Here is an 18,336-nt window from a genome sequence, read left to right on the forward strand (position 1 = left end):
ATAATGCTGTGATCACTTCATATAATGTTGTGAGCACTACCAGAGACATATATACATGTGTATATATGTCTCTGGCACTACATATAATGCTGTGATCACTTCATATAATGCTGTGAACACTGCGTATAATGCTGATTATTAACATAAGGCAGTCGTGGCGTTCCATAATATATAATAGTTTTATTTTTTGTTTACAAAGACGAGCGCATGAGGTTCATGAGCATTTAAATTTCGCGGGAAAATATCAACCAACAAAATCACATGACTTTCTTACTATGATCATGTGATCTTAATGGAATTTCAGTCATGCTGGCCTCTGAGACGCACTGGGGTCGCAAGGTTTCATCACAGCTGCCAATTTCTCTTACAAGCTAACTGTTATCAAAAGGGCAAATTAAGCATTAAAAATCAGACAGTATCTGAAGGTTTATGTTCGTGTAAGACTTAAAGTGTATTTATTTGGGCAAAATATTTAATAAGGCCGAAGGAACATATTTAAGTGGATATTGATTTTTTTTGTCTCAGAATCCGAAGTCAATGTAGCCACGAATGAGCTGAAATGATGGAGACGCCTCTTGATGTTTTGTCGCGGGCAGCATCCATGGTAGAAACGAATGAAGTGAGAGGTAAGTTTTTATTGTTAACATGAAACATTGTTTATATTTTTACGAAACACGTTGGTCGTTTTCGTTTTTATCGTAAATTTATAAGTAGTACTCTGTAACGAGTAAATTCTTTGTTTATCAACATCGCTAAAATGAGACAAAGAAAATTTGACTTTTGTCATTTATGTATTTCTTTGTGCTTTTAATTATTGTAAATCGTATTTTCAACCTGTAGTAACGAATCTTTTGTTGAAAGAAATTCCTGAAATTCCTTTGACGGTGTTTGTTAATCCCTATAAAATGACTGCTAAAATCGCAGTTTAAGTTAATGAATTGTTGTTTTCACAAGTATATGTAAGTTTGGGATTATAGAAATTAATTGGTTTAACGGAAATATGTAAATGTTCGTATCAGTTAATGAATGGTATGTGTGGAATTTAGGCCAGGTGGAAGGTGTTTAAAATTCTCACCAACAGATGGCAGAGCAGTACAAAACTTTTTGCAGTTTCTATATAAAATCAATTTATTTTATATGAGTAATCAAAGAAAAATGAAAACTTAAATTGTTTGTCAACGTATTGTACATTTGTAAATAAGGAAATAAAATTTTTATTAAGGAACAAATGTTTAAAATGTCACAAAGGTGTACATGTATGTGTATACAAAACATGAACGATGGTAAAATACACATTATTTATAAAAACTGCAACTATGCTACTTAATACAAGTTTTTTCATTTATTAAGTATGAGTATTTTTCTTACAGGAAATACATGTATCTAGTTTTATTAGTGGTATATTTATATTTGAGATTTATAATTTTGTAAATTACTGTACAGATAATTATAAAGAAATTTGAAGCTAAAAAATTAAATGGAACATGTTTTCATTCAAATGATTACCTTTTTCATGTATACTTGTATGTGCTCAAGTAAAACATAGTAGTATTTTTTTCATCATTTAAACCTAATCTTTTTGGGTTTTGCATTGACAACTCTTTGTTTCTCTACCCATAATTTTTTTTGTCCATATATATGCATCTGGTGCTTCAAAATTGGTATAATTCATTGTTACATATCCACTGGAACAATACCTTTTGAAGCTCCCTTAAGAAACATGTGTCACAAGTCTAGTTGCTCAGTACAGATGGGTATTGTTTCACAAATTCTAGGGACATACAAAGAAATTGAGAATTTTATTTCTATCTCCACATGCATACAACTTTCATGTAGCTCTATATTTATTTTTGTTTACTACATGTATTTAAGGTTTTATCCATTTTGTAGTTTTAATTTTTATTTATATGTTCCCTTTTACAAAATGTTGTTTAGCAACCAAGAATGACATCTCCTCATTGCAGACTCGCTATCATTCTTTTTATGTTTGTGGTTTTGTTTTAGTTATAAATGATAAAAAAAAGTATTAATAGATAATCAATTTTAATCAGATGTTGAAGATTTCAGTTTTATAGTTCCATCAGAGTTTTCAGCTAAGAATATCAGTGTTGTAAAATTTAGACCTAAAAGATTTTCATCTTTTGGTTTGGAATTAATGTTGCTAGAAAAGTGATAAACTAACCTTTGTTTCATTAAGCTGGCAACCTTTTGCACAAATTTGTTTTATTATTTTGAGAAAACATAACATGTATATGATAATGGTAAAATTTTATTTCCTATTGTTAAAAATGATGCAATTAAATTTGACCAATCTATTCATAACCAGTAGTTTTAATAGATATTTCACCTCCAAAAAATTGAATGGTGTGGATGAATTTATTTTTTTGTTCAGTTCATTTTGTCCTCAAGCATTATTGATGATACTATTGAAATTTCCCAATTTATGCATTAAAAATTATATCTGTTAACTTTATTAGACCAAAATAACTTAACTGAGGGTCTGTTTGTGTACTTTCTACATGTAACAACCAATTTAGGTTTAGGTATGTTAAATATTTAATATATTGTTATTTTATTATGGAGGAAAAGTCCTACATATAAGATAAACATGTGTAATTTCAATAAAATACATGTAGGACAAACATTATGATTCAATGAATGGGGTACCACAATAAGATATATTTTATTACCAATTAAAGGCCCACAAGGGGTATATATATATATTAATATAATATTGGTATATCCAGATCTGTATACTGAACTTTGTATTGTACCACAGTGTGTGGCCTCTATTAAATAAGTGTGTTATGTAATCAATTTAAACAGATAACTAATGATATTTATATAATCCTTAATGTAAGAAGGCAAAAGTTGACCTGGCTGAGATGGTTTGTCTGTTAAAGCAAGGCCTATTCAGTGGCGGATCCAGAACTTTTCATAAGGGGGGGGGCCCTCTCCAGTCATGCTTCAGTGATTCCCTATATAATCAACCAAATTTTTCCCACAAAAGGGGGGGGGGGGGGCCCGGGCCTGGATCCTCCTATGCTATTATGGTTTTGTTTTTCTTAAATGTTTCACAAACCCTGAATGTTCTGTGAGTGAGAATCTATTTCAATGAAAGTACATGAAAACCATATGTATCAAATGGTCAATTTGTCATTCTGGGGCCTTTTATAACGTACTATCTATGCAATTTGAGTTTTGATCATTTTTGAAGGCCATATAAGTGACCTGTAGTTGTACATATTTATGTCATTTGTTCATTAATGAAGAGTTGTCCTTAATTATCTCTTTGGCAATCATACCACATCTTCTTAAATTTCTAATCAATGTTTATCAATTTTGCACATTGCAGATTCTTTCTAGAACTGATGCATTAAAGATTCATAGAAATCAGTTGTATGTACATTTATTTCAGTGTACATATATCGTTGTCAGATTTACTACACAACCACTTTAACTAGCTGTATTATGTTTTAAAACACTGAGTTTATAAGCTGACCAATTATAGTTATTAGATTAAGAACTTCCTTCCTACTGAAGAAATGAAATTATGAAATTAGAGTATTTCTCCAACTTCCTCAATTACCTCCCTTGTGCGTTCACTACATTTCCTGGATTAAAACTTATAACAACGGAATTATGCAGCATTCAGCTGAAAAAAGTATTTATGTTTTTACTTGTTTTAAGAAGATTATATAAGGAGAACCAACATATATTTCCTGGTCTTGGTGGTGAGGGGGGGGGGGGGGGGGGAGAGGATAATTTTAATACAAGGCCTATATTGTACATGTACAGTGTACATATATGTTCATGAATATTAAGGATGCTGTAGTACCATTGATTGATTAGGAATAAAAAAATAAAATGAGTTGGGCACACTGGTATGTCTGTAAATGCCAGCAATTGCAGAATCAAATGCAGTCAAGTCTGACATAAAAATGTCTATTAGGATGCATCCGCAAATCTGAAACTGTTTACACACTGCATTGAAGAAAACATTCCCCCTATAATAACAGCACTTGTGTCAAGGTTTGTCTAGTATATTATCTAACATAATATTTCTGACAAGTATAATTGCACAAGGAGAGTGTGTTTTAAGTTCTGTCAAATGACCCTTGTGACTAAACTTATGGCAGATAGAAAGGAAGACTTAAAACAAAGATTACAATTGTGCAGGTTGATATAAGAAGATGTAGTTTGGGTGCCAATGAGACAACTCTCGATCCAAGTCACAATTTGTAAAAAGTAAACCATTAGGTTAAAGTACCCTGTGTATATATAATTATTTAGGATTTGTTTTTACCATCGTGGAGTGATTTTAGAAAAAATAAGTAAAACACATACAGGTAATTTTTTTCTTCATATTTTTCTATTTTTATGCCCCACCTTCGATAGTAGAGGGGCATTATGTTTTCTGGTCTGTGCATCTGTTCGTTCGTTTGTCTCGCTTCAGGTTAAAGTTTTTGGTCAAGGCAGTTTTTGATGAAATTGAAGTCCAATCAACTTGAAACTTAGTATACATGTTCCTTATGATATGATCTTTCTGATTTTAATGCCAAATTATAGAGTTTTTACCCCAATTTCACGATCCATTGAACATAGAAAATGATTGTGATTGGGGCATCCAATGTACTGGGGACACATTCTTGTTTAAAATTTGTTAACCTTTAAATCCTCATCCTTTGGTTTCTAGTGGAAAGCTATATATGTTGTTGTCTTATTGATAATCATACCACATCAACTTATTTTATAACAGCTTAAGGGGGTAATCAAAATCAGAGGTGAAAAAAAATTGACAACACCCAAATTAAAAGAAATATCTACACAAAAACTGTCCCCAATACAACATAATAAACTCTAAAGCTCATCTAATACAGCCTTTGACATTTTGAACTGACCCACAATGACCCCTACTTCCTTATCTAGACTGCACAGTTCCCTCATTAAAAAGGCAATAAATTAAAAAAATATTTTTATAGTTATTATTTTTTTAGAAAACTTGAAGTGAAATCTTTTTCACCAGCTTTGTTTATCTTTACAGCAAGATCATCCATTATTATATTTATTGAACTTTCCTTTGTTGTATTGATTGCAATTTTTTGTAATCCAAAGACCGTTTTCAAAAGTATTTTAACCTTTACCTATTTGTGTGGGGAATTTTGATATATTTTGATGAATATTTCGCTATTTCTGAAATAAATTAATTTATAGGAAACTCCAGTTTAAAAGCAGAATGGTATTGGGAGCAAAGGTACAATGTAATAGTATGTTCTGTCAGTTACTAATTAATTCATTTAGGTTCTGTTTGCTTTTAAATGCTAAACTTTACAAAAGCATGTAAAATTTATGATATTGTCACCATCAACTACAGAGTATAGGGCGGAATTACTTATTGATTCATGCATGAAAACATGTGAAATTGTTGAAATAGCTGTATTTTTTATATCGAGGTTTCTACAACTTTCTGAATTTGATCTTGTGAGTGAATGAGTTTAAGGGGAAATTGATCATACATAATTTCAACAGAGTTTACTGGCTGAATATTGATTTCAACAGTTGTCAATTTTTAAAGCAACTCTTACTTCTGAGCAGATGCAAAAAAATATGAAAAAGAATTCTTTATTATTCTAAGCTTTAAATTTAAGAATTGCAAGTTTAAATTTCATCCAATTAAAAATTAAACTATAGAAATGGAGGGTTCACCTGTAAAATAAAATACCCCTACTTCAAAATGGATTCAACAGCCACCGGGAGTCCATTATTTGATCATAAATAATTTATCAGAAAACTGGTAAAATTCAATACTGTAGAAGTCATCAAAATTTTCTGAATTCCTCAATACTGTCAATGGGATATTAAATGTTAGTAATCACTTCACTAAACATAACTAAATACTATACATAATGGTCTAGCCAACAATCATTCTTCTTTTTCTTGTTTAATCTTGCCAGCCAAAAAAGCAAACATTATGGAATTTTTTAGATTCCTATTTATCAATGAAAACACATTATACTAAATGTGTGAAATATTTGTAATTCTGACAAAAAATTAACACATCCATCAAAATGGAGTATAAAGTCAATAAAAATCTTCCCACTGAATAAATGTAAGAGAATTTATAATTATAGTTTGAATTCACCAAAATTGTCTTAGAAGGGTAAAGAGGGGATATCAAATGCCCCAAAAAATGGAAATAATTATACATAGCTTATTATGCCAACAACAAAAATAATTTCATCATAGTTTTGAAATAAGGTTTTGTCATTACTGTTGAAAGTCCATGTGTTGTCCATACACCTGCTATAAGGACACTTCAATTCTCATGAGACACATGAAGCAAATGTCCAGATGTATGGAGTATTGTTAATTTGGTTCAATTCTCTTACAACAAATCTGGGAACAGTATATCTAATTAGTTAATATATATGTTCCTGAACAAATGAAGTCCAGAATAAGACAGTAACAAAAAGTTATGATCACCTACGTTCTGACTTGATTGACTCTATTCTAAATATTTCAACAAGTACTTCTTAATTTCTTAATTTCTTATTAAAATATCCCTTTAGAATTATAACTACATGTATAAGTTTCTGTGGAGACCAATTTTCATTGATAATTGATTTTAATAATTTTTCCAAATAGATATAATAAGATGTGGTACTAGTATGAGACAACTCTCCATCCAAGTCACAGTCTGCATACAATTCAATACAAAATAGATTAAATTTTTAAATTTCAGCTACCAGAATCCCAAAAATTCCCCCCCTCCCCAAATAAGTATCCTATGACTAGAAAGTCTTATAGGAATTTGAGCCTGTAGCCAGGAATTTCCAAAAGGAGGTTATTTGGACTCAATAACTCAACTTTAACGGTCACAATTCGAACAGAATGTTGACTTTAACAGAGCTTATTTGTTTTCAAGGGGGAGTTCGTCTTAACCCCTCTGGTTATGGGTATGGGAATACAATTTAAGTTGCTTTAGGCGTGTTTTTTTTTAACTCAGTCTGCATTGAACACAATTCCAAAAATTGTAAATTGTTTATTTTAAAACTAACTTTTCAAAGATTTTCAAGTAAATCACTTTCAACTGTGAGTATTGAAAATTACTATATATCTTTATAAAGTCTCCACTTTTAATTGTCTGGGATTGTCAGTTTCTACCTGGTGGTTCTCAGGACACCCAGCTTCTTCCACCAACAAAAACTGACCACCTAAAAAAAAGCACAATAGTGCTAAAAGTGGAGTTCAACACCAAACAATCAATCAATCAATCATAATAAAGACTATGGCATTTTAATAAAATTGAGGATGGAAACAATTGTTCCAAAGAGTCAACAATCCAATGAAGGAAGATAAGGCAGGCAGAGGTCACCAATGGGCCTTCAACGCAGCAAGATGTTTGTTTCTATAAATAGTGATAGTCCTAAATTGCTTAATAAATTGTAAACATCACTAAATAGGCCAAATTCTTGAACAACAATTTTTAAATTAAGAAAAACCTTGGTACAGCCTTAGCTCATGGTTAAGGAGTATAGATTATTGGCATCTAGATAATATATAATATCAGCTACAACTCATAATAATAGGTTTTAGGGTGAGCCAAAAAATAGTTGGTGTGTTAAATGGTTTATATTCTACAATATCTATACGCATGATAAGCTGTAAAACAGATAATCTGTGAATGCACGGTATTGATTCTAGTATATTTACTCATTCATTTGTTCAAGATATTGTTGTTCAATGTTATCATACTTTATTATGATAATTTTAAGTGAGACAAACCAATATAGTTGGATCAATTTTTTGGATAGTACAAGGCTATATAATACATGATTTTCTAAGAACAAAGCAGAATGGTATAATCATTAATGTATCAAAAGATTTAAGAACTTAATTTGGTACACAATACTTTTCCATCACGTTTTGTTTTGGTCAAATGAATGAAATGATACAGTTAGGGCTATTGAGATGCATAAATGTCAATTATGCAGTCCCTGATGCAAAAGATATCATCGACTTGCTTACATTTAAGTGGACATATTTCACTGAAATCAGACATTTCATACAACCCTTATTATAAGGACAACATTAAAAAGATATATGATCAAATACATGGTCAGATATTTTGATAACAAATTTGGATGATATGTCATATTTATATTTTGATAAAGGCTGTTGCTCTAATGTAAAAATTAATTAGATATAAGAATGAGGTAGTTTTTTGCAGTAAATTTCACATCAAAGTTTAAAAGGAGTAAGATGAAATTTAAATACATTACTAGAAATGTCATTCATAATATTCCCTTTAATTGTTATCATGGACCAAAAAAGGAGCTACAAAATGTGTATCAAAGCTTTTTCTTTCCAAGATTATGTTTTTAATGCAACATATGTACTCTTCTTTTGTTTTCTCTGAAGAAATATGTGTACTTTCTGTAACAGATTTCTGGAGTTACCTCTCTTAGTTTGCTGTTTACAATTATATTCAACTGAAATTTAACAATGTGTAACTGAAACTTGGCCCAGTAGATATGTGGTGGTGTAATATTTAAAGTCTAACAGATTGTGTTGTATAAATGTATCAATAAAGTAAAATGACCTGAGGTAATTCATGTTTTATTATTACAAATTCTTCTTCAGACCAGCTGTTCTGAATAATTGATGCAAAACGATTTATACATATATCTATACAGTTTCAGTGTAAAAGTATTGTAATAGGCTATATATATTTATTTACTCAAAAGGTGTCTGGATTGGAAAATAGAGTATGTAAATAGAAATAAATATATTTTCTTCTGAGAAAATGAGGCAATTTATGACCAGAGCCATTTTTATTATGTGATTAATTAGCTGAATGCATTGATTATTTTTTTCTGTAGAGTAGGAAAGGAATGGCAAAACCCCCATGTTCCTGCATTTCTTTACAATTATGTACAACTAAACAAAAAAATAATATCTTAATTTCGTTGATTACTGATTAATTAAAACCTGCTTAGTGTGATGTTGACAAAATTTGAATTATTAATTTCAAAAAATATTAGATGTCTCTTAGGGTTATCTCCCATTGACCAGATACTGATATACAAGGGAGATAAGTCTGCCATTCTTAACACATATTTCTGTAAACCATAATTTAATGGTTCTGTGACCTTCTATATAATTGAGTTGATTGTGGACTAAATAAGATTTAATGTCTGTTCACTTATTTAAAGAATGTATGTTTGGTTTGTGGTTTAATTATAAAATTGACAAATCAGGAGTTTACTGTATTTAAACTGAAGTCCTATCAATTTTTGAATTATTTAAATCTCGGGATTTAAATTCTTGTTTGAAATTTAAAGATTTTATCGAGGGTAGCTTTTGCCAATAAAAATTTACATTATTTCATTACTAGTGTTTGTTGAAATCTGACATTCCATCTAATTCAATATAATAGAAATGTCACCCTATAATTTTGGCTACCTATAACATTTTTATTTTAATCTTGTACATGAGTGCAACATATTTGTTGCATTCTAAAGGTATTGATCCATTAAATCTGTTGACAGGTTTGTTTAAGACTGTTTAGAAATTCTCATGACATAACATTACCCTATTTTAGCAAGAAAGGTCACAGTGGCCAAAGCTAAAATTAAAGTTTGTTGCCATAAGTAGGCCAGCTCAAAATATTATAATAGCCATATTCAACAGAAGATTTTAGTTTTAAATAAATAACCACAAAATGGTTAATATATTGAATGCTCACGTACAGATGACTTTCATTATACCCTTGCTCCTTATAGGTTGGGGAGCACAGTATACTGCTTGATGTCTGTCTGTCTGCCCTACTGTTCTTCACAAATTTCTGTGACATTTTTCTCAGCAGCTGTGTATTAGGTATTTGGTACCAATCATCATACTGGTAATCTAAACTGTGTCCTTATGTTTGGTATATGTATTTCCTCTCACTCAAAAGCAGGAGAGGTAGTTCTTAGTCCATTTTGATAAGATATGAATACTTCAGTGGTGGATCCATTGGGAGGGAGGTCTGGGGGTTGAAACTTTCCTTTTGTTTTGACGTTCGATGCTTTTGACGGGGACATATGGTTTGAATTCACCTTTAACCTGGATTGGAACCCCCATTTTGAAAGGGCAGATTTACCATATTTTCAATCTAATGCCTTACATTATATATTTATGCATTTTACGTCACAGCATACTGTATTTTTTTTTATCTGCCACATACAATGTATGATACAGTTTGATGCTTGTTGATCATGGACAATTGACATATTACCATCATATATTACCAAGTGTACTATGTTTGGCTGGTGGACTAATCAGTCACATATACTTAGCCACTCTTAGTGCCTATCTTCCAGTATATATACTGTCATCTAACATTTTAACTGTATACAGTACATTCACATATTATCATATAATACATAGTTTAGGGCTTGTAAACTTGATACTTGCTTCACCTCCATCACACAATGCCAGATAGAAGTCGACAACAATTGATTGTGTTCATAACAAACATAATTATTTGTTTAATTTCTTTTCTTAAGTTACAGAACTTAAATTCCCCATGCCCTATACCTGATCTTTGTATTTCTTACTTATCATTAGAAAAAGAGAACTTTTTCAGTATCAGATTTAATACATGCATGCCTTTAAGATTTTGCTCCATAAAATTCTAAAAGAGTTGTTGATTATGTATTCTTAGTGATAATAGAAGATAAATATACTTCCTGTGTTATGATAGAACTATATCAATTATCATAAATCTTCATGTGATTGATTATATCTTTCATATGTAACGGAAATTATAAAAAACTCATCTTAAATGCAGTTTTTGTTGATAATGCACATTTCATTAGAATTCGGTTAAAATCGTGTTTCTAAAATCTTTATCTGGAAGTGATGCTTTTCTTACATTTGTATTTTCTGATATGACTACAATTTTTTTTTGTAAATGTTTAAAACAATTGTTTGCTCAAGTAAGATATACAGAATATCTTCAGTTTCTTAAGTAGAAGTCTTTTAGTTTTACAAACTACAGACCCTTGTTCAGTGATCTTTGTCTTTTCCACGTCAGAAATTGGTCCAACATTACCATATCTTGTCACAGGGATGAAATACATGTAAGCAATTTCCATAACTCTAAGTTAAAAAACTTAATTACATGGATCCAAAAATAATAAACAATTATGAAGATCAGACCCATGTAAGAGGCATAATTTTACCGAGTAACAGTCCTGTTTTTCATAGGATTTAAGTTTAATTTATGCAAAAGCTTTGCATTACTTCTGATTAATTAGCCTAAAATAAATTATTGCTTGAGCTTTAGAAGGAGACATATTCTATTTTGGTTGAGTTGTCTTTAAACTTAGATAAAAACAAAATAAACGAGACAGTATATTTTATGCATACAGTTCACTGGTTCTACATATATATATATATGTATTGGACCATCTGTGCAGCATTTATCTGACTACATGTATATGAATGGTTGCATGTACATGCACCAGCTTTGTTTTAATTTATAAAAAAGTTCAAAACTTAATGTAAATACTTTACATAATACAAGATCAAACATGAGAAAACAATTTAGAATGTGCAGTTATTGATTTATATGTTGTAATAGGTAGAATTATATGTAATGAATTAAAAGAGATGTGAAGTATATAAAACAAGATAAAAGTCAAACAAACCATTAAAACAACAAAATATTTAGAGGTAAAAATATAAACAAACAACTGAGTCAAAACCATGACAAGCTCTGAGTTCAAACAAAACCATGACAAGCTCTGAGTTCAAACATGATGTAACTTTGCTTTGTTTAGCTCTTCTGGCTCAAAAGTCCAGTGTAAGCTACATTTGTATTGTAATGACTTTTTGTAATTAATCTGTCCTCATGCTATAGTCACTGTTATCATTCTCACTACATTTTCACAAAAAACCTCTTTTCTGAGACTGATGGACCAATATAAATAAGAAGATGTGGTATGATTGCCAATGAGACAACTATCCACAAAAGACCAAAATGACACAAACATTAACAACTATAGGTCACTGTATGGCCTTCAACAATGAGCAAAGCCCATACCGCATAGTCAGTAGTCCATAGTCCATTTACCAACTGCCAACTTTGTTTTCAATTAGATAAAATTTTGGAAAGGGAAATAACACTTTGATGGGACAAACTGTATCCCTCCCCCACACACACATTTGCTTAGGCAATGAGTTTATAGCTAAGCGTTAACTATGGATATTGTTGCATATGACATACTTTTGATCTAACTACACCCTTGGACTTAAAAAAAAAGTCATTAAAATAAAAGTTATATTCAAATTCTCTGTTTTCAACCATTCGATTGCAGATATTGTGAGTCTTAATTTATTTTCTTTTTTTTCTTTTTCAAAGAAGGTGTTTCTGAAATTGTTGGATTCAAACAGTTGCTAAATGAAAAAAAAACCAAAACATGTAAAATTAAAATAAACAGTTAGGTTGCAACTTTTTAGGAAGAATGCTCACTGAAAAAACAACTGTAACTTCCCCATGCCAAGTCCATTTTTCCTCCATTGTGTTTCAAAATACAATATTTCAATGTAGCTAACTGTAGCAACTGGCTAAAATCGAATTTAAAACCCTTCCCAAAATATTTCATAATAATTTTTAATGAATACATAATAAATTGAACCATGTAAGCTTAGCTACCCCTTATTCAAATAATTAGAGACAAAGCAAAGATACAAAAAGGGCAGATCAATATATTGCCCTAAAAAGTCTTAATCAAGGATACAAGTGCTGTTACTGTTTTCCCCCATTTATATGTGTAAACTTATTTTTTTGGGTAATGTGTAAATTTATTCATTATATGTATGTGATTTTGAATGGAAAAAAATCATGAAATGTTCAAAGCTTATGATTTAGTTTGCAAGACAAAAAGGATCATTAATTTCATTTTATACAAGTTTTGTATATTTTGCAAAATGGAAGTGCATAAAGTAATTGTAAAACAAAAGTGAACTCAAAGCTAGGTACAACAATAATGAATGCAGTTTAATAAATAGGAAAGGAAGTCATTAATATTACTTTACCCTAATGGTGTACATGTAAGATTTTAAAAGATTAATGTACTTTTTCAAAAGCTAATTTTAACAATATTATAGGTTTTTGTTTACAAATATGTTTTTGTAGATCTGAAATAAATGTTCACTCATGCTTATCAATTTATGAAAGAAGTAGTTTTGATCCAATGAGGCTAAAAGATCAGTAAAGTTCGTCAGTCAAAGTTTAAAGTTGAACCAATGGTAGTTCTTATTTGCTAAGTGCTCTCTCACGCACACAATACAGTATGTATACATTAGATATAGTGGCCCATTTATATTGTCTGTTTCTTACCTGGCCAAGTGCAATTCACCTGAGCGAGATGAATCATACTGGCTAACACTCAAATAACGATTTTAAAGCTTTAAAATTAGGAAAAGATAGCTGTCATTGAGGAAAAAACTGGCTGCATATAGAAATAATGAATGTGAACAATTTATGAAATTTGGATCTAACAATACAATGTCCGTACTAGGAGAATCACACTTTGGATATAGTGAATTTAGAAGTGGATTTTTTTCCTCTGGTTTACCTTCTGGAGGTAGCCTACCATTTGGGTCAGGGCTAGGGTATACTAGTTTATCTGGACCACCAGTCCCTTCTGTGCCACTATGGAGGCCTACTCCTTCATTACCTATACCACAGTACTGTATGGACATTAGGTGTCCCTGTAATTTATCAAGGAGTTTTGGGACTAATGTTTTAGACTATGTGCCATCATTTTTGCCTCCATGGTATTTAAAGCTAGCAGGTAAGGTTTTGATGATTTAAAACTAAAACAATATTTAATTTTTGTTAGCATGTACATTTTTTTTTTAAATGAAAAAAAAATAAGATCATGATTAATTGAATTAAAACTTTTTTTCTCTTTAAGATTTTTGAAATTCTTGTATATTATAGTACATGTAGTTAGTAAGTTATTGACTGATAGGTAGACCACACACCAAAGACGTCAGATACAGCTGTTGTGCATTTTTGCACTGCAGTCAATAATATCAAACTTGACATTTTCCTCTTCATTAGGTTTTTGGAATGCTGCTAACAGTATATTAGTTTTTATATTAATACACTGAAATATGCACATTGATTACATATTTTATATACCTGCAAGTCTGAAAAAGAATTTTACTTACGTTTTATTTTGTGTCAGCATGTCTCCAGGTTGTTGATGGAACTTAGTGGGTGAAAAAGATCCCCCCCAAAAAAAAAATTAAAATAGAATGATAATTACTCATTGAAAATTGATATGATGTTGGTTCATTTGCATTGTTTTTAGTTCACAAATTGTGTAAAGTAAGGTCATGGTAAAATTTAAAAGATCTATTTATTTAGAAGGGCAATGTTCCAAAGGGAAACTTTTTGGAATTGCCATAAATGAGCTTGTTTTAACTTATATGCATTATTTTTCTTTATAATACATGCACATATACGTAATGCACTAACAACAGTGAAATGAACACATTGAGTTTAATCTTAATTTAGTGTCTTGTCTCATTTTCAGTCTGAGTCATTTTAAGCTTGTGGTAAAACTTTAAACTCTGTACTTTTACTAACAATGAATCTACTGTGATAGCAAATATAGGCCTTGGAAAATCCCTTAGGAATGGTTTTATTACTTATATTTCTACATTAAATAGGCACTTATACCTTAGTTTTAAAGTAAATAAAGTAATATTAATTTATTATGAACTATTATAAGCCCAAAGTATACTCTCCTACCTATACTTGGGATTTTCAGTTAAAATAGCTTTCTCATTCTATTCTTTCCTATTACATTACTTAGCCTTTCTGAAAATAGGAGCCTGCTCAACATTTTTGGACAGAAAAGTATTTCCAATCAGTAATTGTTCATTGAACAAAAATGATATGGACAAGTTTATATAAATTTTTCAAAAATAAGTGGAAAATTCAATTAACTCCATTTTCATACATGTTTTCTGGATTTCAACAAAAAAGAACTTATCAAACCTACTACTTTGGGGTATCAATTTCTGGAAAATGATGAATTAAGAAAATAGCTGCTAAAATGATTAGGGACCTTTGATTAAAGTGTAGAGAAGTCAAATAAAACCTTATGAAAGATGGGACTGCTAAGCCATTTTGTTATTACATATATAGAAACATTGAACCTTGGATGTAGTCGATTCCATGAAAAGAACCAGTTCCAAATTCAGTGTTGGTGAGAAACCAAAGTCCCTAGTGGAATAAAGACCCTTAAGTCTTAATCATTTGTTTGAGTATCATGTTCTGTGTTCAAATCTCTTAACACTTATATTAAGGTTTGTTGCTGCTTTTCTTACTATTTTATTAAAGTTTGAACCAAAACTTTAATTTTTGAATAATTAAAATCTAAATGCTGATTTTGTTTGAAGATATGGGCTCTTTATTTGGCTATGGAAGGCCAACTATGAAAATTACTAACTGCTATCAAAGTAGTACTCTTCTTTTGGATTTTGTGTCTAACTTCTCCATATCATATAATTTCTTTTCAAATTTGGAGCCTTAAGTTATCATTGCATTTGGTAATTAAATAGAGAAAAACTTTGCAAACTACAAGTAAAGCCTATACAAATTGTGAATTCATCAAAAAATGTCCAATGATGTTTTAGCCCCAGCTAAATTTCTTAATAGACCAAATATTTAAAAGAGGCATTGAAAATACATGTACCATATTTGTAAAATTTGAATGTGAATATTTATTATCTGTACCAAACAATTAAAACAATACCTGTCATGATAATCCTGAAATAGCTCAGATTCCAGGCATTTCAGTGTGATATGCTGTGTCCAAAAATGGATACCTAAAACTCCACACTCCGGGAGGTCTCTGTAAATATTTATACTTTGTAAATACATGTATTTACAATTGAACTTTTGTGTGATTTGAGGTTAGCTTTATATTTCAAATGTCAGTCAGTCCATTTTCAATCTAGGTCTCAAACTAGATATACCATTAATGTTTTGGAAGAAAAATTGATTTAATTAAGCAGAATAGTTTTGCCTACTGTTTAATGTTTCACAGTCAAATCCATCTATTAGATGGTAACATTGCATTTCCCCCTGAAGCTATATTACGCTTGACACTATGATGACAGTTGTAGGAGGACATGCTTCCTGTCTATTTATAACATGTCACATCAACCATATTTTAATGTTATAAATTTACTTGTTAATTATCCAAAGAAAGGCGATATATCTTTTAGTAGCTAGCTAAATATTTTGTATTTCAAAGATGTACCTTTTGGTTAAACAGTCAGTATGTTTAGTGGCAGTTTCTATTTTAAAGCAACAACTGACAGAAACTCATGCACAGGAGTAGTATTTGCTAACCTCTGAGTTGCTATCAAGTTTTTGTGGAATACAAATAAAAAGTAGAGTATATTGTGAAACCAATAAAAAAGCCATCTTTTCCATTTACCTTTCCAGAGCACCTGCAATCACCACTGTTTTTTTGGTTAATTTAGTCTTGCTCAATATTGAGTTTTGTTTGCACTGTTGGTAGACTGTTGTTAAGACTTTCTCATTTCAGGGTTTCTGTTTTTCTTCAATGTATACTTTTAGATTGTACCCTTGATATATTTTGTCTCTTTTTTCCATCTTTGAATTTTGTGCATCTGATGTCTGATTTGGCAAATATTTGCTTAATTTTATATAATTCATAAAAGTATGGATTACTAAACAAGCAATGAAGATAACTTGATATACCTGAAATGGAAAGGTATGAATGTTGCAAAAAATATAATTTTAACCAAATATTATGAAAGGGAAATAACAAATTTAACTATAAAAGTTTACAAATTCACACCAATGTTATATGTAATAAAGTGTTTGAAAAGTTTAAACATTCCAGCTTGTAAACATTCATCACATCAACATTTTCAAGTATTTGTGTGAATAAGACATTTATATAAAAAAAATTATCTAAAAATTTGTATAAATTCAAAATTACATTAGATATAATTTCATTTATTTCCATTTTCATGACGGATAACTTGAATAAAATGTTGTAAGTTTATATGTTTCTTAAAGATTAAAATCTTAGCTCAGATTTAATGTGTTTTATCAGAATGTACATCAAATTTTAAACTTTATGAATTTCTGAGCATGAAAATTTTAAATTGTAATAAATAGAAATAGAATATTTATCATAATATTTAAGATGTAAATCAGAATTAAGATGACATATAGATTGTGGGGGAAATCGTGCAAGGGAGATAACACTTTATTTTACATTTATCACTTAAAATACTGAAATATCAACACAAAAATCAAAACTTAAAACTCATATTTAAAGAAAAGTAAATTTTATAGATTTCGAGTATCATTATCTAGAAATAATTATAAATAATTCATAAATGTATTAACATAATTTTAAAGTGTTATTTGTTACGAAAACAGACATTTCTTGGTACATATAAATTAACTCATATAAACATGTAGCTGCAGAACCGTAGCTATTTCTCCTTGATATTTGTTGACAGTTACCAACCTAAGACCTTCCGTTGCCCATCTTATATATATATATACAAGGTTGATGCAGATTGTAGGGTCTCTTTTAACCCAATTAGTTGCATGCACCCAAAAAAATCAAACATTACCCTGTGTAATTTGAATTGCATAAATTTTATCAACTGAAATTATTTGATTAAATAGAGACACAATCTATATTTTTTTTATTTTTTTTATCTTATTGCAAATTCTTCATCAGAATTTTTGCAAGTTATTTTGTTTAATTGATTCAAAAGAGAAAAATAAGATCCTTAATCTAAATTTTGGAGGACTGATTTAAAAAGTGATACAGGCCTGTAGCCAGGGGGTTTATTTAGACTCACAAACTCTACTTTAACAGTCACAATTTGAACACAACGTTGACTTTAACAGTGCTTATTTGTTTTCATTTATTTTACGAAAAGGTTATACAGATTTTTACCAAATAATGCAGCAGTTTGCCTTACCCAGCTTATACTGCTCAGTACTGTTGAGATGTACTTTTAATTAGATATAGGAAGATGTGGTGTGAGTGCCAATGAGACAACTCTCCATCCAAATAACAATTTAAAAATTAAACCATTATAGGTTAAAGTACGGCCTTCAACACGGAGCCTTGGCTCACACCGAACAACAAGCTATAAAGGGCCCCAAAATTACTAGTGTAAAACCATTCAAACGGGAAAACCAACGGTCTAATCTATATTTTAATGCATTTTTACACCACATTCATGTTCAGAGAAAATCAATAT

At 30.2% G+C, this 18,336-nt stretch overlaps 1 protein-coding gene across 2 annotated transcripts in view; it reads left to right on the forward strand.

Moving 5' to 3' along the window:
- Positions 1-278: 278 nt before the first annotated feature.
- Positions 279-18,336, forward strand: part of LOC134690745 (transcription cofactor vestigial-like protein 4) — a 35,017-nt gene continuing 16,959 nt past the window's right edge. The window contains exon 1 of one of the 2 annotated variants that reach the window (XM_063550809.1): positions 279-626. In XM_063550809.1, the coding sequence (XP_063406879.1) occupies positions 560-626 (67 nt within the window). In that variant the 5' untranslated portion in view covers positions 279-559. Of the gene's footprint in view, positions 627-13,374; positions 13,848-18,336 lie in introns of those variants that run through there. The other variant, XM_063550802.1, reaches the window with a different exon arrangement.

The sequence above is a fragment of the Mytilus trossulus genome, chromosome 1 (assembly GCF_036588685.1).
Source record: "Mytilus trossulus isolate FHL-02 chromosome 1, PNRI_Mtr1.1.1.hap1, whole genome shotgun sequence".
Lineage (NCBI taxonomy): Eukaryota > Metazoa > Mollusca > Bivalvia > Mytilida > Mytilidae > Mytilus > Mytilus trossulus.